At 44.5% G+C, this 15,698-nt stretch overlaps 1 protein-coding gene across 1 annotated transcript; it reads right to left on the bottom strand.

Moving 5' to 3' along the window:
* Positions 1–3,667: 3,667 nt before the first annotated feature.
* Positions 3,668–11,667, bottom strand: LOC146185935 (uncharacterized). The gene is made up of 4 exons (XM_084605604.1): positions 11,421–11,667; positions 9,254–9,313; positions 6,039–6,305; positions 3,668–4,170 (listed from the first exon to the last, which is right to left on the bottom strand). The coding sequence occupies exons 1-4, from the start codon at positions 11,457–11,459 to the stop codon at positions 3,790–3,792; spliced, it is 747 nt and encodes a 248-aa protein (XP_084461730.1). The 5' UTR covers positions 11,460–11,667; the 3' UTR covers positions 3,668–3,789.
* Positions 11,668–15,698: the final 4,031 nt, after the last annotated feature.

Raw genomic sequence — 15,698 nt, 5'->3', positions numbered from 1 at the left:
GGGAAATATCGGGCACTTTGTCTTTATTTTGCTCGCAGAGAATGCCAAAGGGCCCAATAGGCTCACAGACTGTTGATCACCATTTTTTTTTCTGCGCCAAAGGGGCAAAAGTGTTTCTGACCGAACAATGTGTTGGTAAGACAGAAGCCACCGGGGATTTTTTAATACATAATGAGATCGAACTTCTATCAATATTGCTATTTACGGCTGAGGTGTGCCGGTCATTTTAATAATTAAAAATGCTTAGTAAATTCGGCCCAACGTGCAACGCTCCCTGCACAGAGTTGGTAAATGAGCTTGCAACGCCAGTCTGCCACACTTAGCCGGAGCCAAAGCAAACAGAGGGTAAGTGAACAGTACGCACATTCGTCCCTGTTGAACCCGTTATCGCCGCAGAATTCATGCTTCTTCACGTCGACAGCAATGGCTGGAGTGATGTAGCGCTCCTTAACTCCTGCGTGATTCAAAGGACGCGAGCTTTTGCGTTCGGGTGACTTCCTTCGTCAAATGCAGTGGTGCTGCGCTGAGCCACTTAATTGTGGGCGGTCGTTCATCGGAGTTTCTCGCTACTGATAACAATGCGTTTACGATAGAGGGTATAGGCAGAGCGTCGGTTCGAGAGGAAAACAGCGTTATCGGCTGTATTATATATGTTGCCACGGCTGATCGACACAAACTGATATTGTGACGAATGCCCTTCCCACTGAACGAGAAGGAAGGCTTAAGCGCAGCAAAAGCTAAATCAAAAGCCGCTAGAAGAGCCATATTGCTTAGCGAATCGGGGTTCGCATAATTAAGGGGCACCAATACGAGGTTTGACACCAGTGTCTGATGCACTTTTTTTGACGCAAAGTGCATCTAACAGCCGTGCTATATCCGGTTTCTTGACTGCAATTTTAGGATGGGAAATTTGGGAACTGTGTGCTCTACTTTAATTATAATGGAGATGGAAAAAAAATTACAAGATTTAACCAAGCCGTATGAACGTGCCTTAGTGGCCCATAGTGGCAACGTGAATGCCAGGGTCCTAGCATGCTGATTCTGACACAACCGTCCCATGTGAAACGAGAGATCCAAGTTGGCAGCTCCTGCCAGCCCGTGTGTCACGTGGGGTGTGACGTCGAAGCGTCACGTGGGGAAGGTGTATGCTTGAAAGTGCGATTTGTATTGCTTTCGCAATCAAAAAATGCGTAAAAGAAGGCGTAACTGATGCCCCCGTGTCTACAATCATCGATGCTGCCCATATAAGGATCGAATGTGAAAATCAATATTTCCTCTGGCTTCGATGGCCTAAGTGAGACGTGGTGTTAACAATGAATTCGTGCATGCCGTACTTCACACGTCGTTGAGGCACAAGCTGTTGGCGATTTCGACGCGATAGCTTTAAAGGCTTCGTTCTCCAGAAGATCCGTCGTCGGCGTGGGCGCTGGCGTTGAGGCAAAAGTCATTGGCATGGCTCTTTGCAGGCGACTTGGTCCTGAAGTGACAGGTAGTCAGCTGGTGTGATGTCCTAAGATCACACGACCTGCCAGGCGCTGCCAACTCGGGCTTCCCCTTTAAGGTGGTAGGATGAGACCGGACTCAGCCTTCCAGGACCTTTCAGCGCTATATACCCACGTGCCACGTTGGCGCGTCGATTCGTACGGCTTGGTGTATATATATTTGAGTCAGGTGGTCTTTCACGTAATTGAGTAGTGCATGAACGCTATATTGTCATTAAAGGCGAGGTTTAAAGGGGACTTTGGAACCATGCTTATGGCAATACTCTAATACTAGAAATCCATAGAGACGGTCTTTGTTAGTATTTGGCTTTATGTGAATTCCATAATTTACAAATAATATTGCCTCACAGAAGACGCCAAAGATGACGACTGGGACTGCGAGTGCGAGGCTGGGAGAGAAGGGAGCTAGAACGCAGGACTCGTTCTGGTTGACTATAAAATCTTTTAATTTTTAGGCCTCCTTGGGGTTCAATCGAGGCACGAAAATATTAAAAAAAAATGCTCCTGGCAGACAATCCCCACCGATTAGGACGACACCGCACCTCGCGTTCGTAGCCGCCGCCTTCCCGTTGAAGTCAGCTGGTCTTTATGGTCCGATGGAGCGCGTGCAAGTGACGCGAGTAAGACAGGCTGTTGTGGGGTGCCAGAGTACACCTCTTCTTTGCTTACTTTTGTCTTGCGCGCCGCCGTGTGCTGGCTTGAGAGGCAAGAGAAGCATCATTTTTGATCGCCGACATCTTCAGTGTTAGTGTAGCTAGATTAAATATTTGTATTACGGAGACACATGATGGAATACAGATTGTTGGTGTGCGTTTTATAGTTTCAGTAAACAGCTTTTCATGGGCCCTCTAAGTACTCCCCTCTCCCCTCCCCATGTTTTACGCGTAGCGTAGGGAGCTCGTTCCTTCGAAAAGGCGATGCCGTAACCTGGAAAATCTGGCATCGCTCCAAACGTGTCGGAAAAACACGCTAATGATTTATTGTTAAAGCTGTGACGCAACCGTTCGTTGTGCAGCAGAGTGACGTCATCCCATTTCGTTTCCCATTTAGCATCCATATGTTAGTAAAGTTGGAGGCTAGTTTTTGATAGAGATTCAAACCAACGACATATCTACCTCCAACATCATGCCCTTGATTGTGTCACCGAGAAGTGACACAGATGCTGTAAATTTCGTTTGCCAAAAATATCAAGCCAACTAAAGACATTTAACACTTCGCCAAACTCTCTGCCAGTTTCTCAATGACAAACTGCCAGTCGCCAAACTATCGCATCAAACCTTAGGTGGCACCTACAATTTTAGTCAATTCGAGCCACAGAAGAACATCGCTCGACTGTTGAAACCGTAATCGAAACAGGCGAGAAAAGAAATTTGATTATAAATTATTCAGCTGCCGTAGGCTTTACCACGTGGTGATCCATGTAATGTAATGTCTTACGCATCATTACAAACCATAGAATACGAACCCAAAAATCACGTGTCTATACTTCTTTATAATTCACCTTTAAGTGTGGCACTCGTTAAAGGGCGGGCCTTTCAGGATCCCAGGAGCGGGCGCCGAAGAGGTGCGCTGTGAAAGTTTTTTCATAAAATAGTAAAATGCGTACCAACAATCGGTATTCCATCACTAACCTCCGTAAGGCAAATTTCTTTGGGCCAACTTGACTAACATCGAGGATATCAGCGACCAGAAATTGTTCGTGTCTACCCGCTCAACTCAGCACACGACGGAGTCCCAACACACGTATTGCCCGCGTGATTTGGGCGCGTCCAATGAGAGAGGGCATCCATGCGTATACCCCGTCTTTGTCAACAAAAAATGGATCCTTATAGAAATGGGCCTTTTATGTGCCCCGTTCGCACATTTAGTGAGAGACGTAAAAAACACATCATGCTGGCTTAAGAGCTTTAGGTTAAAAACGTGGTTAGAAGATTAAACGCCAGTTACAGACAGATTGCTAAAAAAAAAATGGCCTGAGGTGGGTGTGTAACTATATATAGAACATGACGCTGGCGGTGAACCAGTAAATTTGGGCCAGTTTTTGATGTCACGAGCGTTGATTGTTTTATTACTCTTCGTAGTTGTCGCGCGATCCTGAAAAATGCTTCATTGATGTATAGAGCAACAAGCAATGAAGCTCACTGCCACGTTTTTCATGCATCATCTCCGCTTGCCATGCAAATAGCGCAAAGCATGCGGCGGAAAAATACATAAACTCGCGGTAAGCACGACCCGGCCTGTCATGAGCGTGATAGTTGGCTACCCACGGAGGGAATAAAAACCAAGCTCAAAAGAAGAGATTCGACAGTCGCGAAAGAAGCCCCATCAGAAAGTCAGCGGGCCCTTCCTCGTGAGGCACGCTGTTTTCCACTGTCGGTGGCATTTCCCCGCGAGGCACAATGTTTTCCGCTGTCGGTGGCGAAGAAGTGTCTTCAGAGTTGTTCAAGTAGAAATACACACAACAGCGATCGCGGAGTTCGTAGTGTGCCAATGTCTTCTCGTCGTTCATGTCGTTGCCGCAGAACGTGAGGATCTGCCGTGCCGCCGGCAGCTCGGTGAATTTCTCGACGCTCTGTTTGACGCTGCCCACGGTCGCCCCGAGGCAGGTTTCCACGACCACACATTTGCCGCGACGAATTCTGATGGACAGCTGTATGGGCTCCGTCTCCTGCATGTAGCAGAGGATGAAATGGGCGACTTTGATAAAATGGACACCGTTACTGCGGATGTATGCACATACACACAACTATGCAGGACAGCCTCTTTGAGCTTTAAATGTTATACTCATTTCTTCGCATTGTCATATTCCATTATTTCCGACGGGCGGCTGTATTTTCAATGAGACATATATCACAATAGTTAGCGTAGCCGGTATGCAGCAAAGAAAACAGCAGGAAATGACATTTTACAGTATACCACGAAATATCACTGTCGAATACCTACGCTGAAAACGCAGCATAACACAAGGACTGTTCCTCGAGACAAACCTTTATATGTAGCATGGAGCAGCTATAATTCCCTTACTGTTCCACGTTTTTTTTTATTTCAGTGTTCGTGGAAAACGTTTTCAGTTTATTGGCAAGACATTTCGAGACCAAGTGAGCGACGAGTGGCCAGTATTAGTGAGACTAAAGCCTCGTAGCTGCTCCCAAGATGCAAGACGCAGCTGGTACAGTATAGCCGGTCGAATTTATGGTTTATAGACACGGCACCTAGCTTCACTGACTGGCTTCCAGAAGAAGGCCAACCAGAGAAAGCTAGATATTTTGATATTTTGCCTGGGCTTTATTACTAACGTAATGAAATAATTCTGGCGGAAACCACATCCAGGAAGTTGAGACGTTTTCTGTGAAATAGTTTTTGAACGTAATTTTTTCACACACTGTTCAACAACACGATAACAATTTATATATCGGCATGTTCCCTTCGACAGGTTTTCAGTTTTCTGCTAGTAACCTTAAATCAATTTTAAGGATGATTACGGTACTCCCGAGAAATTTGAGCACAGCTACTTAAGTATGTTTGGAACGTACCCTTTGACTGTTCTTGTCGTACGGGTACTGCAGCCGCATTCCGTCCCGCGGTGTTTTTGCCGTACGGGTACTAGGTTAAACGCACAGCGTTTAAAAAAAAATTGACACTGGAGGTGAATTTTTTTTTCGGAATATTCGACAGTCAAAGGGTTAAGGCAAATAATTTGAGAGGTGCTTGCATGTATACGTGTGTAGTTACAAAACACTGTTTATTTTCGTAATGAGGCCGAAAATTTCTCAGAAGAGAAAGAAGAACCACGAGAGAGCGGCGCAGGGGTCGCGGCTCTCCTTTCTCTTCTTCCGAAAAACTCTTTTTGCCTCGTTACTCTCGAGGTAGAAGACTTTCGTTCAGTAATTACATCGACAACATCGGCAACGCGACTCAACCGCCAAAGGAGCGCATAAGTGGAAATGGTGATGAAAAACTTTATGTGGTATTGGCAGGCTTAAAATTAGTGCATCCTAATGACGGGTCGGCTCTTGGCTACGTGTTGGTGCTTTCCAGCGACTCCCGAAACCCCGTCCGCCAGCCGCTTTTGAACGGCCGAGTCAGAGCCTGACACCGTAGCCTCCCATCTCTCGAAGTCTTAGAGTTGCCAAGTGACTGGAGGGTGGAATTCCGGGCATTGAAACATTTTGTGATTAAAAGTTTAAGAGCTGCGTACCCCATCGGTTTTCTATGCTAGACTCTGAGTCATCTTTTGTAAGCGCCGGCCGAACTTCAGAAGCAAAATTTTCTTATGCACCGGATCCCTAAATCATTTCGATCAATATGTCGTTAAAATAGTATCTCGCGGTTTTCTACACTCAACTCCAAACCATTTTTAAAAACACGGCCCACTGGGTTTTTTATGGCAGCTTTAACTATACTCGCTGCGAGCTCACAAACATGTCTAGAAAATTTTCATTAACATGTGCATAATAATATATTATATTAATACTACAGTTGCCTCACAATTAAAATTGACCCAGAATCCTGTGCTGCTTGGAGAAAAGCACTTACGTCTACTACGACGGGTGTGGGGTCGCCACCGCGCATGCGCACGATGAGGACTACTTCACAGCCGTCCGTAAGGCCGGACTGTGCGAGAGTGTCGCCGTCCTCTAGCGCCCGGTACCGGAAGACAAGCAACTGCTGATGGACAGGAAACAGCAAGACGTCCTGGAGAAGCAGCTTGAGGTCCAGCACGGTGTCGCTATCGAAGGCCTCCACGCGGGTCTCTCGATTCATCAGCGAGCGCACTGTCAGCTGTAGCGGCTTTCCCGAGGGCTGCGAAAGCGTTTTAGACATTTAAATCAATCAGGAGGACAAAGTATGTTCGGCGAAACGGAGTGGCGTCCGTGTGCTGTGCGATGTCAGTGCACGTTAAAGAACCCCAGGTGGTCGAAATTCCCAGAGTCCTCCACTACGGCGTCTTTCATAGCCTGAGTCGCTTTGGGACGTTAAACCCCACAAACCAAACCAAACCAAACCAAACCAAAGTATGTTCGCGCCTCCGTATTAGGGAGACACTCGCCTTTCGATGTCTGAAGTTTTAGACATCATGCATGAATAAGAGATAGCAAAAAAAAAAAAAAAGAAAACTGAATTGATGCATTTTGTACTGCGACAACAAAAGAAAGCTTATAAACAGCCGTGGCAGCATTAGAAATTCAACTTTCGGGAACGGTGTCAAGACAAAGAATAAGAAAAAAAGTCATCCTTTCTGTCCAAGATGTACAACTCATGGCACTAGCGTGAGAAAAGTTTTTTCAAGTGGTGCTTTCCGGTTACTGGAATGCGCCGATGCGTCAGTCCAAGAAAGTCTTGTTTTTCTTTTTCGTGTAGATTAGGCAGATAGAATATGATTCCAGCATCAACAAGTAGTGGGGAATAACCCTTTTTTTTTCGGTTTAATGTTTAGGGGAATACCCCTAGGCGGATGACTAAATTTGTATGAAGGCAATGATAACTTATTAGTGTACATCCAAGCGCGACCATATGACTAAAAAAACAAAACAAAACAAAACGCTAGACTGCTTTCTAGAGAAGGTTCATGCAGTTAAAGAAAAAAAAAAAAGCTGCACGGCTGTGCCAGTGTCCACGCTAATGAGTAATCACTCCCTTATTACCAAGCTACTCCACCTTCGGGGATTCCCCTGAAAAGACCGGGCAAACACCGTTCCCACGTCGAAGTATTGACCAATTGGCGTCTCGCTCTGCCATCTGCTAACTTTCTTGTCTAGCTCAGTTCGTAGAGTGGCTGCCCAGAACAGGTGGTGCTCCCGGATATTCGAACTCCGGACCATAATGAATGTTTCGTTAACTACGAAGTTGCTGAAAAAGCTACGTAGATTTCCTTTGTAGCCTTATGGCTGAGCTTGGGTGGATGCTAGTAATTATTTCCTCGTTAGAACCTTTTGTTTTCACACCGTTCTGGCAAGGGCAGAAATGCCGGGAACAGATAGCACACCAAGACGAAAAAAATTTGGGAAACGAGCCCGTGAAGAGGACATCTGTATATATACTCGTTCGATTAAAATTCTTACATATGGCGATGGTTTTCAGCGCTTTCTCTATAGGAATTTACAGATTCTCAGCATTATTTTCCCCGTTTAATTCATGCCATAGCAGTCGCCAGCCGACTCATCACAATTTATTACATTCAGCCCAAGAAGTAAATGTCTATAGTACCGACACTGTTGAATTTTGCAGCAACTCGGCAGAGACACGTCTGTCGGTAATGCTATCTTCCGCGCCAATATCGAGTTTAGCGCTCCTGAAATGAGGTTTTAGCCACGCCGCCTATTGACAGGCAAGACAAATGAGCGTGCCTACCGCACGTACACCGTACCATTCGAGGTAAATAAATGTGGCCCATTCGGTTGTTCACCGGCAGTCACTGAGCGCTCACTTCGCCCAGAGAAACATCCAAGTTAACGCAAATAGTGTTCGCATCTATTTAATCTATAAGCTTGTCAAAAGGATGGTATAATTTTAGCTAACGTAAGCTGCACTTCTACGGCTGGAAAAGAGTACAGAAGTATCATAAGAAAACAAATCTGTTCCATGTGGACTTTCGCATTGTTCACTAAGTTGTCGCAGCACAGCAACCAGGATGAAAGAAGCTGGCCTTCATTCATTTCAGAGCGGTCGGCACAACAGCAGAAAACTGAACTGACTTAACGCGCTAGCAGATCCCAGTCTTTCAGCCACACAAATGCAACTGCCGCGTACGGGGAACTGTAAACGATGCTTCTGGGACTAAGTAACTGTAAACAATAGCCCCCCCCCCCCCCCAAAAAAAAAAAAAAAGAAAAAAAAAATCTACACTAATCAACTAAAGTTAATTTTCTTTCTAATAAAACAGTTGGGCGTTTGTACCAATGGGTACTTCGAAGCAGTGAACAAGATGATGCCATATCAGTTTTTGAAATGAAGAAAGGCTCCTTTATTTTTTTTTTTTTAAGCCCTGCAACGTGAAGAACTCCAACGCCTTTTCAAAGCGAAACCGAAGCTGAGTGCAAGAGATGCGAACGAATCGACTCAGGCTACGAGAGACGCCGCAGTGAAGGGATCCGGAAATTTCCGCCACCTTGTGTTTTTTAACGTGCACTGACATCGCACAGCACACGGAATTTTTCGCTTTGCCTCCATCTAAACGCGGCTGACGCGGTCGGGCTCGAATCCAGGTACTTAAGCACTGAAACACCGTGGCGTGTCGTTAGTTATCTGCGATTTTTGCTTGAACTTTAAGCTATGTCGTTAAGCCATATATAGTTGGATAACTTATATTAAGTATGGCTGCACTATACGTACTAACTGTAGGTTTTAATTAATACCTCTTAATTAGTTATTTGTCATCAATAATTTAACTTTAGGCTACAACGAAAATGCAAAACCAACGCTAAACTACGCAAAAGCCATGTGAAATCGAGTCAAGGCTCGTGTAGCGCGATTAAAAAATAAACACGCAACAGAACGCAGCAGCATACAGCACGTAATGCTGCCGCATATTTACAGCACTTAAGTATACTTTTTTTTCCATACAACTAATACCTAAAAACATCCGAAAATAACAAATTCAGTCTGGTTCAGTAAAAGTTGGTGGAGATATTGGGTAACTTAGCAGTTATAGCGCATCACACAATACCCTCTCTGCATACACCGCTTATAAAATTGAAGGAAAAAAGGAAATAGCCCAAAGTTTCCTGAAGAAGCCGCGAAGACTGACTTACGGCCTCGGGATCCGATCCCTCGTCACTATTGCCGCCGTGGTGTCCGGGCAACTCGGCCACCTGCAGAACCAGCGCGCATAAACCAATGACCGTAAATATCACGAACAGAACGAGAAAACGTGTTGGCATGTCAGTGACGCAGGGGAGCGCACGGTCACAGAAATTTAATAAAAGTGAAGGATCGGTGTGACTGTGCATGAGGGCTTAGCGCCAAAGAAAGATAGGATTACTTTCTCTATAAAGATTGCCTCGTCGCCTGCATATTATTTGTTTTATAGCATAAGTAGCATAGACGTCGCCAGCTCGGTCAGGTGGCGCATCGGAAGCGAGCAATAGCTAGGCTCCCTCGTTGGCGGCAATTTCATAATGTAGGAGTGCAGTTGGCTGACTTATTTCAATGTAAGGGGTGCTCGCATAGTAATAAGCCTTTTGTTTCGCGATTTAGACGTTCTTGCCACGATGTACCGTCTATTGAATTGCTTCTAAAGCTGAGCTGCATTTCCTTTCAGTTTCTGGAGCAAAAGCGAAAATGCTTAACAACGCTACTAAATATATAAAAAAGATGGGAATATGCAGAATTAAAAGTCATTTGTTCAGCGCTAAACAAATATGCCTTGCTTTCTCGCAAGGTCGTTAAGCGTCCACTTGAAATGCAGTTCATAGAAGTGCATAGCACGTGTTAATTGGCACTCATAATACAAGAATGATAACATAATGATGTTGTAAACAAGAAAATGACGATTGAACCAGCAATCAGGGACAACACTAAAAAAATAAACAAACCTCACCAAAAACTCTGCTTAACGGTTGTGGTAACTCATCGTTGGTTTACATAACTTTTCTATTTAGGGTGCTTAGAAAGTGACCGCCCTTCCCACGTGCTGATCGTGCCGTACTTGCTAGTTAAGACCACGTATAGTTAGCGGCGCTATCATGTTATCGCGAAAGCCCAAGGCTAAACAAAAACTGCTGACATATGGCGTGAAGTGCCTCATAGAATTGGAAAGCATTGAGAAAAGCAAGAAGCACAAAATTATCGCGAAGCGACGCTCATACAGTGCTGAACGCATGCCGCTTTTCCCATAGTGATTTGTGGTTTTTTACGCTGCTGATTTGAAAACGAGCACCACCACTACATCACCCAAATCTGTACCGTGTTAATCTCCGCACAAAACTGTCCATTGTAATTGCTGTCATCGTTTGTTGTCATTATTAAGTGTTATTCAGCAATGATCACCACTTATTTAACTCCAGCAGTTGCGCCACATATGTGTGTTTAAATGTAGCGCTGTGACAAGCCTGATGATGATGATGATGATGTAGCCTTCCCTTCGTAACGGCCGGGCGCCTACCAAGGGCACCCTGGCTGGTTACATAAAAATACATACACTACATACATATACAGTAACACTATCAAGCGCGAAGCTAATATACGCACAATATCGACGAAACTGTATCAAACGAAACAGTGTGTTTGTTAGCTAGTCCCTTTGTTTCTTTGATTTTAAGCGCCATCTGCAGAGGAAAAACGGAGAACATAAATCGCGCTCAAAACGTCCGGCAGGAGAGGGCAGCACACGACGACACATAACAAGAACAACTTATGTTTTGCTTGCAGCATGCTGTTTGTCTCTCCGCACAGCAGGCACATTGGTTTTCAAGCTCGTACCTACGAGCTTAGGAGAGGCAAATCTAGGTTTATTCTTCAGCTAAAATTTAAGGCTCATATCGGGTAAGGACGCACACGGTAAGGGACAACTCTGGCAGCGCGTTCGATCACCGCCGATGTTTCTTTCCGTACCGATTTGGCTATATGTCAGCTGCAGTGTGCGTACAGTTCCTTTGACACATAATTTGTAGCGAAATCTACATTGGCTACGAACTTGCAAATTTTTTTATAGTCAGAGACGACGAATTATATTTGTGTACGCTGAGGCGCTAGCTGGCTTCCAAGCTGCAGCTGAATTTTTTTCGAAGCAGCATGCGTCTCGGCATCGTTTGAGATTCTGATACATGCAGTTTACTTTGACGACAATAATTACCTTGCAAACTAAATGAAAATGCAACGTGTAACACTTCCAGCAAAGGGTGCCGGAACCGAGGCTGGTCCCAGCAGCCCTTTTTACGAAAACGAGAACAAAGAGAGGTTTTGGTGAGGTATACGCACCGTCCTCCCAGTGGGAAAGGGTATCGCCAAAGAATCCATTCTTCGCCGAGTCGGCAGGCGCTGGAGTTATAATCTAGCGCCCGCCAAACTCTGCATGGTCCAAATGTCGCCAGTATTTGAGTTCGAGCTTTTCCTGACAACTTTGCTGCCGACTAAGCGGCAATCAAATTGCCAGTCTGACTACCTCGCCACTTGGCGGCGACAACAACCGCAGCTGCAGTCCTCCGCGGGCGTCGGCACGATTGCACCATGAATAGAAACAGAGAGGGCAAGCGAAGCGCAAGGAAAATAACATCATTAACATAGCGCAGGCGGAGTCAAGGCTTATGGCTAGGCGAACGTCAATTTTAAGCGCCACTCTCTACGGCTTTCCGCCGTCCCTGTTCATTCCTGTCTGCCATGGAGGAGTTTTCCTTTTCCCACGTATCTTGTGTTTCAGCGTCGTTCTTGTAGGGAATCTGCAGCAGCATAAAATAGGAAAAAAGCTTCTCACTGCTTCGTGGTCCATGCGTGCCAGTGTAAGTACATACTTTTCCAATGTATTTTTTACCTTACAAAAAATGGTGGCATTGATGTTGAAAACGAATTCATTCCACTCCAATAAACACCAGATCCCTTTTCCCATCCATAAAATTTGTTAATTTCGAGTCACATTTAAACGTAATTCGCACCAAAATAGATATCTAAGTGAAGGCATTCGATTTCGCTCTCCGGATTTATAGTTTTATTTTATATTATAAAATCACATTCTGATAGTTTTTAGCGAATAGATGGCAGCGTATATGCACCAACATGTACCAACACGCCAAGTTTACCACATTAATCTAGATTTTAGCGCTTTGTAATAGTTGCAGGTAGCCCACGTTGATTGTCTGCGGAAGTGTTCGTCAATATTTTTGTATTTATTGACTTTCCGTCGCGAGTGGTCCCTTCGAGTGTCTCATGTCAGTATCTCACTTAACTGCACCTTGTAATTTATACTAGAAGCTTCTGTTGTGACGAAGAGAGTTTCGGAGGAGAAGGGTTGCTACGTGCCAGCTGCCTGTGCCCTTAGCTAAAAGGACTTCTCTCTTCTGTTCCTTCCATGCAGAAGCACTTCACCGCTCAACGTTGGTTTTATTATGGCGGCATGCTTTACGATCACCATACTCTTTCCATAAGAGTTCGTTTCATCTCCGTGAGAACGCAACGCGCTTTCGGAATGCGCGGCAAAAACAACCATTCTTCGACCACTTACGGATGCCGCATTGACTACATCAAAGATCGGATGATCGGACCAGCTTGCACACATTGGGTTTCTCAACTCAATTTTAATCACTCCTTCCTTGATGAAAAGTGTCTCATATCCTTCCAGCTGCCGAAATGTCTTTGAAGAGAAGTTCAGAGCTGCGATTTGGGGGACGTTGAAAACGGTATGACTCGTACTGTGCTCCTTTGTGCAATCGATAGAAAGGCGACGAACTTTTTGGTTAAAAATCTAAATCACTTACCTAATTAATAAAAGAAGGGTAGTAGGAAAAAATTCTGGTGCTTTTCTTTTGCAGAAGTGAAAGCTTTTGTAAGAGTTTTTGCTTTGACCTTGATAAGAAGATAATAAAAAAAGTTTTGATGAAAGCCTCATACCATAGGAAAGGCTAGAAATACTGAGACCTGCCCAAAAAATTTGGAATTTAGTTTTACTAACGTTGTCTCTGATAAGAACATCAATTTTTCGTAGGCTGCCGGACAGAGCGTCCGAATCATGTATGATAATTAACAGTCTGCTGTTGGGCTAGTTGGGTCGTTTTCTTCGTGGCCCCTCTATACGCGCTGTCTTCTGCCATATAAACCATATACATATTGGGCGTTAAACATGTTCAACATATTACTAATTCAGTAACATTAATGTTTCACCGAGAGGGGAACCACGCGTTCTGTTTCAGGATGTGCCCTGATTGCGCGAGAGTGCGGTGACCTTATATATGTAACGGGACATCGAAAAAGGATTCACACGATTGCGCTAAATTTAAAATGGGGCCAAGGGTTACCCTACTCCTTTTAAAGAGGGTAGAGCCTCGAAATTCCGAGAAACGGATTACTTGATGAATTAATGTGGAATACGCGATCGCTATAGTGTAATCGTCAGGTTACCCAGAAGTTTAGGGATTGAGATAAGCTATTCGGTGAATTAAGGAGGATTGATAAGTCGGATTAGCATAATCTCTCAAATTAATTCAATAGATGGTCGCAGAAATTCGAGATGAGGTGATTCATGCAGGCCTATGCGCCATCGCATGCTGGAAGTGCCTGTTTTGTAAACGCATTTGAAATGTCTTTTTACCGCTCTGTAACAGCCCGCAATGGCTTAACAGTATGGCAAGTATAATAAAGTTAGTTCTTTAAAAATTTCCCGAATATTCTGCAAGACTTGAAAACTTTCCTAGCCAGGGTGGCACTTACACGAACTGTGCGAAACACGGCGGTCATATTTCCCTCATTAACAGTTCTGAAACTTATGACAATGTTTTGTTAAAGTTTGGTCCCGCTGTGCAATGCAGATCGATGTCCTTAACAGGGTAAAAAAAAAGTAGGGAACATTCAAACATTACTTTAAGACTAGACACGAAGAGCCTTTAACACCGCCTTTTATGTTTCATACTTTAAATTTTTTGTTTAAGCTGATTTTTGTGGAAAGGTTGAGGTAGTATCTAACTTCTCAGTGGACACCTAGACATGCCAATGGTGCGTGTATTGTCGGTTTAAATCCTTATCAGAAACTATCCTCTAACTTAACTTGAAGGTTAATTCCTAGTGTGAAGAGAAATGATATGACACCACATTGAACACTCCACAAAGTACGTTGCGCTGCAATTCTGATACGAAATCGGATGCGTATTTTCTCCGAAATCATTTTTCTCAATATGTGTGACGACGGCGGGACTGGTGATGGCGATATCTTTTCGGCCGAACGATCAGTATGCGCTTCACGTAATAAAATATTTCCGAGTATGTTTTGTGGGAGGAGATAACATATGTTTCTGTTCGTTTTCTTTCATTGCGTTTCATAGAGCTTTAAAGGACCAAATTGAAAAGAATTATTATTGCATTGATCTCTTTTCTGCCTCATGTCAGCGCTTTCTCTATACGTTTTCCGTTTCGCTCTGATTCGCGTCCGCATGAGGTCGTAGCTCTTCGTGCTGACTTCCGTGCGGATGTGCGCGTGCAGTGAATGATGCAAGGCATCGCGCGTGCATATGTTGGGGATACGCATTATTCGCGACCTACAAATCTCGTTATTACGTCATGATTCCTCTGCCTCTTGCCTTAATTCGCTGGTAGATTTTGGCGTGGCAGCGGACGCCAAGCCCAGTACTTTGACATCGGTGGTTCAGTGTCGTGCGCATGGAGGATAACTTGCAATGTTTCGATACTAGTGAAGTTATGGTTATGGTTACACGGGGTTTTATGGCCCATAACTAGTGAAGTTAGAGTTTCCTGGTAAAAGTACCTTTCAGATTCTTGAGCATAATGTACTTAACCATGAATTACTCCACGCTCTCGTTTTAGTTTTGTTTGCAGCTAAAAAAACTCGCGTAGAATTAGCCTCTCCGCTTTTCTGACCGTCAGCGTGGACATGAGAGTGTGATGTGAGGGCCTTTTGGCATATTCTATTATGGCTGTATAGGAATCGCCACGTGATGGACTTTACTTCGTGGGAAGTAATGTGAATCGTCAACTTGTTTTTGTACTACTAACGTTTTATCACCGTTGCAAGTAAGTCGTGAATTACTACCGTCGTGTGACCAAGCACCGCAGGACGACATCTGTGGATATCCCGTCAAACTTTATGAAAACCACGCACTCTACGCTGTGCTTTCGCGGACTTGTTGATGCTAACGGCAATTGTTCACACGGCATTTTTTTATGGTTCGTGCAGGCTTCAAGCATCACTCATATTGAGCTAGTTATTTAGGCAGTTCGTAATATCACAACATACCCAGAATAGACGTCTTTTCGTTCGTTTTTCGTTCCGTTGCGCTCGTTGCAAAGAGCACCTAACTGTGTGCCATTTATTAACGAGGCTGGGCAAAGTGTGCTTGCACCGAAAGGAACTTTTTTTTTCTCCGTTGAGGTGAACTAAATAGATTTTGAACACTTTCGCACGCTTCTCTCGAGAGTCATCTTAAAGTGCTCGAGCTTTTGTCCGCGGTATCGGCATTGGTTCAGTTCCTTTAGCATCCGACCAACTTGCATAGACGAATTTACACCACTGTGGCATCTTTCTACTTAACTACGCCG

Source organism: Amblyomma maculatum, chromosome 6 (genome assembly GCF_055883805.1).
Source record: "Amblyomma maculatum isolate TAMU_Amacu chromosome 6, ASM5588380v1, whole genome shotgun sequence".
Classification (NCBI taxonomy): Eukaryota; Metazoa; Arthropoda; class Arachnida; order Ixodida; family Ixodidae; genus Amblyomma; species Amblyomma maculatum.
Note: the sequence above shows the minus strand (reverse complement) of the source record. Positions and strands in the feature narration are given on the sequence as shown.

Bases quoted from the DNA above. Each gene is read 5' to 3' on its own strand.
- LOC146185935 (XM_084605604.1), bottom strand. From the start codon at position 11,459: ATGGATTCTTTGGCGATACCCTTTCCCACTGGGAGGACG. The intron at 6,306-9,253 runs GTAAGTCAGTCT...ACGCTTTCGCAG, and splicing joins AGGGATCGGATCCCGAGGCC to CCCTCGGGAAAGCCGCTACA. The intron at 4,171-6,038 runs GTAAGTGCTTTT...TGCTACATGCAG, and splicing joins CCACACCCGTCGTAGTAGAC to GAGACGGAGCCCATACAGCT.